At 54.1% G+C, this 11,432-nt stretch overlaps 1 protein-coding gene and 1 long non-coding RNA gene across 2 annotated transcripts; one reads left to right on the forward strand and one right to left on the reverse strand.

The window, feature by feature from the left end:
- Positions 1-2,231: 2,231 nt before the first annotated feature.
- Positions 2,232-4,404, reverse strand: LOC120596520 (uncharacterized). The gene is made up of 2 exons (XR_005651176.1): positions 4,220-4,404; positions 2,232-3,662 (listed from the first exon to the last, which is right to left on the reverse strand). It is a non-coding gene; the product is annotated as an uncharacterized LOC120596520 (long non-coding RNA).
- Positions 4,405-5,616: 1,212 nt separating this feature from the next.
- On the forward strand, positions 5,617-7,360 carry SOX11 (SRY-box transcription factor 11). The gene has a single exon (XM_039855007.1). The coding sequence runs from the start codon at positions 5,731-5,733 to the stop codon at positions 7,081-7,083; it is 1,353 nt and encodes a 450-aa protein (XP_039710941.1). The 5' UTR covers positions 5,617-5,730; the 3' UTR covers positions 7,084-7,360.
- The last annotated feature ends 4,072 nt before the right edge of the window (positions 7,361-11,432 follow it).

Below are 11,432 nucleotides of genomic sequence, written 5' to 3' on the forward strand. Positions count from 1 at the left end.
AGAACGGCCAAAACCGACTCTGACGGCAGCAAACGCTGGTGAGGACGCGGCGCAGCGGGAACGCTCCCTCCCGGCCGGTGGGGACGCGGCAGGGCGCGGCCACTTCGGAGGACAGCTTGGTGGTTTTGTACAAAACTTAACGTACTCTTACCATCTGATGCAGCAACCACTTCTTTAGTATTTATCCCAAGGAACTGAAAACTTATGTCCACACGAAAATCTCCCCATGGATGTTTATAGCATCTTTATTCATAATCTCCCAAACTTAGAAGCAACCAAGATGCCCTTCAGTAGGTGATGGATAAAAAAACTGGTCCATCCAGACAATGGGATATTATTCAGTCCTAGAAAGCAATGAGCTCCCAGGCCAGGAAAAGACGTGGAGGAAACTTAGACGCGTATGACTAAGTGGAAGAAGCCAGTCTGAAAAGGTTGCGTACCACATGATTCCAACTCCATGACATTCTGGGAGAGGCAAAACCATGCAGACAGGGAACAGGTCAGTGCTGGCAGGGGCGGGGGGTGAAGAAAAGAAAAGATGATTATTAGGAGAGAACACGGAAGACTTTAGGGCAGCGTAACTAGTCTGTGTGATACTGTAATGGTGGATACGTGACATACATTTGTCACCGAGAGTGAACGCACATAAAAACTACAGACTTTGGGCGACAATGATGTGACAGTATAAGTTCACCGACTGTAACGAACGTACCCTCTGGTGGGGGATGTAGATAGTGGGGGGGGGCTGTGAACATGTGGGGACAGGAAACACATGGGAATTCTCTGTGCTTTCTGCTCAAGCTGGCTGTGAATGTAAAGCAACTCTACTTAATAAAGTCTGCTTAAAAAAAAAAAGATGAACACCCAGCTCACATGCATAAGAAAAGTGACAAGACCTGAACTTGGGAAGCAGCAGGTTTGTGGAAATTTTTTCGTTGTTATTTATTAAAAGTCAAGGACTACGTGATGACATTTACCAGACAAAGAAAGACAGAGAGAAAGAGAGAAAGAGACAGGCAGGCAGGCAGGCAGGCAAAGACGCTGGCACCAGAATTTTCAATCCAAGCAGCATATTCCAGAGACTTAGCTCTCAACACTGAAGACAGTGTTTTTCCAACTTCGATGGCATCGCAATAGGTCAATTCCTTGGGTTTTACCAACCGTGTTTAAAGACAAGAAATAAAAAATAGCCTCAACTGCACTTACTAAGGGTATTGATTTTTGACATTCTGTTTTCTGCTTCGCATGTAAATAGTGCGTGTAGTAGGTCGTGATGGGTACAAAGCTGCCCCTGCCCCACGCTCCACCGCCCCGCTGCTCGTGCACTCGTGGGCCACACTTCCGGCTGGGCGACTCAGAGAATAAATGAGCGAGGATGTCATCGAGGTGATTTTAGCTGCTGAAGTGAGCTCTAAGGAAGCAGGCAGCACGATGACAGTCACCGGCGGCCCGCCTTGGGGATGGGGCAGCAGGTGTCGGGAGGCACCTGGAAGCATTGCCTCTGAAGTCTGAGAGCTATGAAGAAGCTCTGTGTGCCAGCATCAGGCGAAGAGCAAGTTCTAGGTGGACGGAATAAAATGCAACCACCCTCAGGCATGGAGAGAAGAAGGGGACAGGATGAGATTTAGAGTCAGACGGGAGTAGATCACGCGGGCCTTGTGGATTCTTTGCGACAAAAATAGTCACCTCGTGGAAGAGACCTCGATGTGTCAGGGTATGTGTGTGAGGTAGAGATTCTGAGGGGGAGCCCTCATTTCTCTTTATAATCAACATGTGTTCTAAGTTTCACCGGGCTGGGGAATGAATGTAGAGCAGCAGCGATGCCTAGGGGGTGTGTGTGTGTGTGTGTGTGCGCGTGCGCGCGGACGTACGCATGTATGCCTGCATGTGTGTGCATGCGTGCACGTGTCGGGGTGAGTCAATTTACAGCCATTACCACTTCAGAGGGACATTCGAGGGGGACTGTCCCGTAGACAGAAGATACTCGGATGCAAAGTCAGGACTCAGGTCTGAGGCAGAGACATGAAGATGCAGATGAAGAGGAGCCCACCTGGGAGAGGAGCCTCGCGGGCATGAAAGAGCCCTCCGCAGCATCCTCTCGGTGACGGAGAAATGCACGTCCTCAGAATACTTCTAAAAATGGCGCGTCGGGGTCCATGAGTGAATGTTTACCCCGTGATAGGTTTGGCGTATTCTGCTCAGCAAATGTTTCTTCAGAGGAAAAAAGAACCTTTCATATTTGTTCTGATTTTATTATCATAATTTTGAGATATTTGTAGAATATCTTACCCCCTTATACAATAGTCCTTAGATTTCATCTTTTTGTAAAGATGCAATGGTAAAAAGATAACAATAATCATAAAATAGTCATTTGTGGCTCTAATCAAATGCAAATCTTAAAACTCTGAACATTCTATATCCAACGTTTGTTATTAGTAGAGAAACTGCATATCTTGCTTATAAACAAGTGCATAGATATACACACAAAAATGAAGTACATATTGCCTATAAAAAGATGACCGATGGGTTTGGTCCTGGTGTACATCCAGTGGTTTAAAAAATAGCACATAAATGTCCATTTTACCAAACTGGACTTTCAAGAGGTGCATCATTGGAGAAGGCCACATTTTTCGTTTGTTAGCTTCAAATGCCTATCACTGCTTACTGCTGATGATGCAAATGTCTGGTTTCCACAAGTAAATACTCTCCCTGCAAGAAGCCTGCGGGTCTCAAATGTGTTCCCATGTCTCTTTCCAAAAATGTTATATTGCTTTTCAATGTTTCCCTTAAGAAGCAAAAAAGAAAAAAACGTAGACAGATGAGCTATTTAGTGTTCTTTTCCCTTCCTCAGTCCAAGTCCTCACTCACTTCACTAGCATGAAATGTGTTGGTGGCTCCACCTTACAAAACAGCAATCTAGTTAATCCCGTCTGCAAACTGTTCCCTTGTCTGCAGTCCAGAGGCAGGTAGATGGCTCTGGTGCATTCCTGTGCAAACCCCACACCTGCTGTGACGCCTCCCCTCTCTGCGTGTTTACTGAGACTCATCCAGTCACACCATTCCCTCTGGTCTTCACACTAGGAAGCAACGCCCCCCTCCCTTCAGCTCTCATCTTTTCAACAAATCACCCCATCTTTCCCGGAACAGGAATTATGCTTCTCAATTATTTGAAAGAATACATGTTAACATATATTTTCGCTAAGAACACCGGAGCACAATGAGAATAAAACCCATTATTTTTTCAGCCCTAAATAATTCTCATTCAAACTTCAACCATTTTTGCTACAGAGCGAAGAAGGCAAATAGCTATTGGATTTGCCAAACATCTTCCAGTGCTTTTCAGTCTAAAATGCTAGGTGCCATGATAGTTTGCATGAAAATAACACAACTGAGCTCAATTGTTTCCAGCCGGAGTGTGGATCTGTCATGTGCAGGGGACAGGGGGTGTAAATTCACGGTCGTCTGTACTCTCCCCCACTCTCTGTGGTGTCCCCAGTAGCTGGAGGGTGTCTGAGCTGAGAGAAAAACAAGATTCAGTCAGCGCCCAGAGCCAGAGCCTGCCGGGCAAGAGCGATTTTCACATACTGCCTTGGGCTTTATATTCCTTCGGCCTTCAGGTCACGCTCTGCAAATGACTATAAATTCTTCTGGTTCCGATGGACCTAAAAAAATAAATTGCCAGAATTTGGGGCCTTACAATTACAAGTAATGGAAGCAGTGTCTTTCTTTATGATGAGTATCAGGAGGAGGGTAGTAATCTGGCAATTTTTTTCCCCAATAATGATGGATGAAAACCATTTTGTTATTAAAATCCTCAGAAAAAAAGAATGCAATGCATGGGTCATGCAGTGTAATTTGGGGGCGGGTGGGGGGAGTAGGTGAAAGAAAGAGGGTTTGGGTAATTTTTCTAGTTTTAAGCAGCCGACTCGTCTTGCAAAATAGTCTGGGCAGTATCTTAGGAACTACTAAAAGTTGCCAGCTCCCCAGCGCTGGGGAGGCGGGTGGGGGGCGGGGGGGTGGCGAAGGCAGGGATGACGACAGGCAGTGAGTAGGCAGGGGCGGTTTTCTTCTAATTGCCCCCAGAATATCCGCGGATGGGTAACAGGGACTAAATAAAGACACAAAGAAAAACGTGTTTGGAAGCAGCGCAGCGAGCCGCCGGGCCCTGGGCCGCCTTCCGAGACCCAGCCGGCGACGCGCCGAGAGAGGTCCGCCCCACCTTTGCGCAGACCGAGGAAATATTTCGACTCGAAACTCGGGATGCGCCTGGTGTTCTTCGATCCGTGCTGTTCGGCTAGAACGCGAATGACCCCGAAGGCGTGCTGGCTCCTTGCTAGATTTCAGGAGGAGACTGCTCAGGAGGGCGCCGGTGACCGGGAAGGGGGAGGGGAGGACCGGGAGGGAGACGGGGAGCTGGGGGAGGGGACCTGGGAGGGGCAGGGGAGGAGAGGGGGACAGGTGACGCTGAGGCGGGGTGGGGGCGGGGGTCGTGCTGGAGCTCGCGGGCCCCAGGACCCGGCTCGGAACCAGCTTCGGGAGTGGCCAGATCGAACGCGAGGACCCGGCCGCAGTCACACGCCACCGACCGTTACTCCGGCCTCCGCCCGGGGCGGGGCGCGGGGAGTCCCGCGCGCGGAGCGGGGTGCGGCCGAACCCGCACCGCCGCGTCTCCAGATCCCAGCGAGGAGGGGACGCGAACGGAGAAAAAGGACAAAACAGGAAAAATGCAAACGGGGGAGGGAGCGAGCAACCCTCTCGGGCTTTAAATGGATGTCTTTGCTTTAGAGAAAGGGAAAAGGAAAAAGAGGAGCCCACGTGCCCCGGGGAGGTGCTGTGTTAAGGCGCCACCTTCCGTCGGCCCGGGGCGCAGCGCGCTCTCTGGCGGGCTCGGGCCGGGGGCGCGCCGGGGAGCAGCTGCGCCCAGCCGGGGGCGGGCCGGGCTGCACCCGCCATCTCGGGCTGTGCGCGCGCCCGCGCGTGTGCACACGGCGAGGCGCCCCCCGGCTGCTCGCACCGACGGGCCTCTCGAGGACCTGGCACAAAGGGGCGCCGGGCCTCTCCGGGTACTCGGCCCTCAGTTCGCGCGGGAGCCCGGGCTAGCCCGGTTCGCCCGAGGCGGGCCCGCTCGCCCCAGTGCCGTGCACGACCCCCCAGCGTCCCGGGGAGAGGCGCATCTGTGCACACACGCGGATTTTTTAAAAATAACATATTTCTAGACAGGCCTCCTCCCCCCCACCCCCCCCATCCTTGCGAAGCAGCCCCGGGGGCGGGGGAGGGGGCGGGGCCGCGGAGTTAATAAAGGGAGAAGGGCGGAGCCGGCCGCCAGCCATTGGCTGGCCCGGGGAGTGATGTCACCCATATGACACCCTGATAACTAGTTGGGAGAGAGCCCTCAACTTTTTGCAGAAGGAGCGCGCGCGCGCCTGGGAGTGCTCGGGGTCCGGCGCTTGCGGCGGGAGCCACGAGCGGGAGACAAGGGTCCCGGGCTGCCTCGACCACCGCCGCCGGCCGCCGCCGCCTCTCCGGTCGCGGCCGCAGCTCCCCGCGCGCGGGCCGCCGCAGCCGCTGTGTGCAGCCTGGAAGGGGGGGCGGGGGGAGGGGGGGAGCCGCGGCCGCGGGGTGCCGAGGACTTTGCAACTTGCCCGGGAAGGTGGAGGGGCGAGAGGGGGAGGGGCACCTCCGCACGAGACCGAGCGGCCCGGGTTGGAGCGCCCAGCCCCGCAGCGGATCATGGTGCAGCAGGCGGAGAGCTTGGAAGCGGAGAGCAACCTGCCCCGGGAGGCGCTGGACACGGAGGAGGGCGAATTCATGGCTTGCAGCCCGGTGGCCCTGGACGAGAGCGACCCGGACTGGTGCAAGACGGCGTCGGGCCACATCAAGCGGCCGATGAACGCGTTCATGGTGTGGTCCAAGATCGAGCGCCGGAAGATCATGGAGCAGTCTCCCGACATGCACAACGCCGAGATCTCCAAGAGGCTGGGCAAGCGCTGGAAAATGCTGAAGGACAGCGAGAAGATCCCGTTCATCCGGGAGGCCGAGCGGCTGCGGCTCAAGCACATGGCCGACTACCCCGACTACAAGTACCGGCCCCGGAAAAAGCCCAAAATGGACCCGGCCGCCAAGCCCAGCGCCAGCCAGAGCCCCGAGAAGAGCGCGGCGGGCGGCGCGGGCGCGGGCGGCGCCAAGACCTCCAAGGGCTCCAGCAAGAAGTGCGCCAAGCTCAAGGCCCCCGCGGCCCCCGCGGCCGGCGGCGCCAAGGCCGGCGCGGGCAAGGCGGCGCAGCCGGGGGACTACGGCGGCGCGGGCGACGACTACGTGCTCGGCAGCCTGCGCGTGAGCGGCGCGGCCGGCGGCGGCGGCGGCGGCGCGGGCAAGACGGTCAAGTGCGTGTTCCTGGACGACGAGGACGAGGACGAAGACGAGGACGACGAGCTGCAGCTGCGGATCAAGCAGGAGGCGGACGACGACGACGACGAGCCGCCGCACCAGCAGCTGCTGCAGCCGCCGGGGCAGCAGCCGCCGCCCGTGCTGAGACGCTACAACGTCGCCAAAGTGCCCGCCAGCCCCACGCTGAGCAGCTCGGCCGAGTCCCCCGAGGGCGCCAGCCTCTACGACGAGGTGCGGGCCGGCGCGACCTCGGGCGCCGGGGGCGGCAGCCGCCTCTACTACAGCTTCAAGAACATCACCAAGCAGCACCCGCCGCCGCTGGCGCAGCCCGCGCTGTCGCCCGCGTCCTCGCGCTCCGTGTCCACGTCCTCGGCCTCGTCCGGCGGCGGCGGCGGCGGCGGCGGCGGCAGCAGCAGCAGCAGCAGCAGCGGCGGCGAGGACGCCGACGACCTGATGTTCGACCTGAGCTTGAATTTCTCCCAAAGCGCGCACAGCGCCAGCGAGCAGCAGCTGGGGGGCGGCGCGGCGGCGGGGAACCTGTCCCTGTCCCTGGTGGATAAAGATTTGGATTCGTTCAGCGAGGGCAGCCTGGGGTCCCACTTCGAGTTCCCCGACTACTGCACGCCCGAGCTGAGCGAGATGATCGCCGGCGACTGGCTGGAGGCGAACTTCTCCGACCTGGTGTTCACGTATTGAGAGCGGCGCCCCGCTTCTCGCGCTTTCTCTCGCGGGTGCAGAGCGGGGTCCTTGGGAGGAAGTCGTGGTGGTGGTGATGATGATGATGATGATGATGATGATGATGATGATGATGAGGTGGTGTCGGTGGTGGTAGTGGTGGTGGGGGTGGAGGGGAGAGAAGATGCTGATGTCTATATGATATGGTGACACAAAGAAATCGGAAAAGATGAAATTTTTGGTGGAGTTCAAGTGAAATGAGTAGTTTTTAAATTTTTCCTGTTTTTTTTTTTTTTTTTATCCCTCCCTTCCTTTATAGTGTGTCTCAAGGTGTATACCTAGTCTGAGTTGTGATCCCACCCCCCCCAAATGTGTTTTTGTAATGATTTCTTTTTCCTGAAATTCGTGATTGCAACAAAGGCGGAGGGGGCGGGGCGGGGGAGGGGAGGAGGACCCGCCCCGGAAGGCGCGGTTGGAAGCTTGTTGGTCTTTGAAGTCTGGAAGACGTCTGCAGAGGGCCCTTTTGGCAGCACAACTGTTACGCTAGGGAGTTGGTTGGAGATTTTTTTTTTTCCTTAGAGATTTTAAAGAACTGGTGATTTTTTTTTTTAAAGCAAACACTAAACGAAAAGGGACCATGGCAACTTTTTTATTTTATTTTATTTTTTTTGGAGGGAGAAAACTGATGTCTTCTATGCATCCGATTCTTAACAAAACTGCAGGGAGCTTGAAATAAAAATGCAGACTGTACAAACGCTTACAAAAAAAAAAACTGTGAACTGACTTAAGATCAGAGTTTACTTTTCAGATCAAATTGTTTATGGTTTTACAAATGTGATTTCTACTTGCCAACTTTTTTTTTGTAACTCGTTCCCTTATACCTCCTTGATTGAATACCAGACAGCCTAGACCTCATTACAAAAGGTATTGAAAAACATTTTTGATACATAACAGACCTCAGTCTTTTTTAAAAATTAATATATTTTCAGGCGTATTTTTGTACAGTGAAAAGGGAACATTCTTGCTGTGTTTTTCCAGTAAGACTTTCAGGCACTTCTTCCCTTTCGATTTCTTTTTTTCCTGTTTTTTTTAGCATGCAAGTATGTTGGTACGTTATGTCCTGGTTTCAGAGGATTAAAATTTTAAAATAATCCTTGCATCTAAAGGCCTTGTGGTTAAAGAAAAAAAGCAAACTTTTTTTTTGTACAGCTATAGTAGAGATTTGTTCAATATTTGTAGGTAAAGATTTATTGAAAATGGTGATATAGACCTCAGAGCTGTTATCTTAGTTGAAAGATTGTATATGTACTGTACTATAGTAGGACTTTATGTATCTCATACGCTGTGATGTGGATGGAGCCCCAGATGGAAGATTTAAAACTGGATTCTCGATTTTTAGCAAAAAAAGAAAAAAAGGCACATAGTTTAAAAAGTTTCTCATTTTGTGCAATATAATCTAAATAAAGAACAGACCATCTGCATATTTTGTAGCAAATGGTGGCAAAGCAGACTGAATGCACTGTCGACATCATTGCCTGTTTTTTTTTTTTTCTTTTTTTGTGCTGGAAGTCTGTATCTTGACAATTTTAATAAATCAGCTGGAACTGATAGAAACTCGCATCGCCATTAGTCTCTATGGAAGTCAAAGTGGGAGTCCCGTTGTCGCAGCGCATTCAGTGACGAGGCTGTCGTGTGCGCGGGTGGGAGTGGCCGAAGAGCATTCTACGTGCAGAGGGGTCAGGCTGTGGAGTGCTCCGCCGGCAGGCCGATTTCTCGTTCCTCTTCCTAGGATGGCGAGTTATTAAAAACCGAGAGGATTCTTTCTGCGTTCCTTTCCTCCCCGCCCCCACTTCCTTTCTCACCTCCTCCTCCGCCCCCGCCCTCTCCCGCACCCATCCTGGCGGGCGGGCAGCGACGCGCTCCCCACGAGCCCAGTGCCAGCGCGCAGGGTGTCCTGCGCTCACCAGGGAGGGGTGTGCGTTCTCTGCTGGGCTGCGTGTCGCGGAGACGCGCCTTGGGCCGCTAGGGCCCAGGGCGCTCGGATCCTCGCCGCTCTCCCTTAGGGGGGTGGGGACGGCCGTTTTCCGTTTTGAATTTTTTTGTTGTTCTTGGAGGCTGCATCGCTCTCCGCGTGTGCGCAGTGGTAGATGCTGGTGGGAAGCGCGGTCCCAGTTCTTGACCTCGAGCGGTGACGGGGGCAGGGGAAAGGCTTGGGGTGACCGTCTCTTCCCGGTACCCTTGGGCCGGCGGGGCGTGGTGCGGCCGCGGCTGCGAGCCGGCGGGAGGCTGGGGAAGGAGGGCGCGGCGGGAGGAGCATGGCGCGGCCACTGCAATCTGGACCCGCGGCCTCTAGGGCATCTGTGCGGGCCGAGCCGCCGGTGAGGGGGTTGGGGCAGCGAGAGCGCCTGGGTGGCGGCCCTGCACCCAAGGGGTAGAGCCCCGCCGCCCCGGGATTCGCGTGTGGCTCTCCACGCCCGGAATCCGCGTGTGCCTGGGCGCACCGCGCCTCGGGTCCTGGAGACACACAGGGCCCCCCGCGCTGGTGCCCCGCGGCCCGCGGGTCGAGGAGGGGAGTCGCCAGGCTGCGGGGCGGGGGGAAGAAAGCAAACCGGGAGAGGAGGCGGCCGCGCGCCCGGCCCGATCCCCGCGCTCCCTGGCGCGCGCCGGCCCGTGGGCCGCCTGGGAACGCGCCTCGGGGACAGTGGCTCGATTTCGGGTCGTCCCCCTCCTACACTACCCCCCTGGGGCTCGGGGGCCGTTTGCCCTGGCAGCTCGCCCTCCGACGCCCCCACTCGCGGCGTCCCGGCCCCGCCCGCGGCGCCGGCCCCCTCCGTGCGCCCCGCGCTTCTCTTCCCGGGGGCCCCGCGCGCCAGCGCGTGAGCTCAGCCACTCCGCGCGGCGCCGTCTGCAGTGTGGGAGGCGTTCGGCCGTGAACCGAAACTCGGTGCGGAGCCACAACGGCTGCTCCTTTTTTAATCTACTGAAGTGATTTGCCGAGGTCTGGCCTCCATTTTTGGTGGGATGTGAGACCGACGAGAAGCATCGTCGCTACCGGGAGCTGCTAGGCCGGGGGGCGGGGGGCGGACCTTGCGCCCTTCTTGCCTCCCCTCCCACTTCCCTCCGCCCCTCGCCCCGGCGCCCCGCGCTCCGCGCCCCCCCACCCCCCACAAGCCTCCCGGGCTCCCGGGGAGCCGCCGCCCCGACCCCAACCCCCGGCCCGGGGGCGCGAAGCCAGCAAGCTTTGCCGCAGATGGACAGATTTCTGTGGCTTTTTTTCCCCTTTCGATGAACCATCAGATTCCACCAGTGCGAGTACACTCGGGAAGAGAGAGGCCTGACGGCGTTAACAAGGTGCTCAGCGTAGAACTGGATTTCTGTGATTGTTTACTTTTTTTTTCCTCCCTCAAATAACAGACTAATGTAATCATTGACCGAACATTTATTTAGCCACGAATAATTGAACCAGCGGTTTACAAGTGACGACTCTCTGTGCTGGTGATTGGATGTGGCGGCCCTCTGCTGCAGTTCTAAAAACTGCTTGAAAACGCAAACCCATCTATAAGACTTAGTCTACGTATTTTGCAAACCTAAACACTTTGCATGTAGTTTATGTTTTAATCATAGAGGGATCTTGGACATTTTCTGTGGTGAGGTAGAAACTTTAAATTAGTATCATGTAATGATTTGGCCTCAGATGGAAACAAGTAGTCTTGATTTTAAAAGAAAGAAAGAAAGAAAAAAAAAGCTATATAGCCTAATTTCTTGATTGTAAAATAAGAGAGAAATAGATGGTCGCGATCTAAATTAAAAACCTGTTAGAACTCAGGACAGTCGCTCGAATGCGCTTTTAACAATATTTAAGGCTGTTTTGATGAATGCATTGTGAAAATCAAGTCTTAATGAATTCTTTACTGAATGTCTACAACATAGTATAATACACACGGTATTCTTGCCACTGGATAGTCTTCAATAAAAATGTAATTGCATTTTCTTTCTTAGTCTCTTAAGTAAGTCTTATTTTAACTAAGCATTGACAGAATATCTTAAAAACGGTAACGTGGGGGGCGGGGTGGGGGCGGGCTGAGCGCTCGGCAGCCTAGCGGCTGGGTGTCCTGCTGTTCATAACTAGTTCACAGACTCTGAGGCTAGCCTTTTGAGAAGGCCTCCATCTTCAAGACCTTGAACCAGCATTCTCTTATTCTTTAAACTGTGGAAATAATCTTCCAGTACTTAGACTCTGATATGCATCCCTTTTTTAAAAAAAATAATAATAATGCTAATAAAAGGCAGTGTATTTAAACTGTGCTTTGCAAATATTATGTATGTTATGAATGACTACAGTCACAGGGCAAATTATTTGTAGAATGATT

This window comes from Pteropus medius, unplaced genomic scaffold (genome assembly GCF_902729225.1).
Source record: "Pteropus medius unplaced genomic scaffold, Ma_sr-lr_union100, whole genome shotgun sequence".
Taxonomy (NCBI): domain Eukaryota; kingdom Metazoa; phylum Chordata; class Mammalia; order Chiroptera; family Pteropodidae; genus Pteropus; species Pteropus medius.

What these genes read in the sequence shown, in the direction of transcription:
- SOX11 (XM_039855007.1), top strand. Translation starts at nt 5,731, where the DNA reads ATGGTGCAGCAGGCGGAGAGCTTGGAAGCGGAGAGCAACCTGCCCCGG.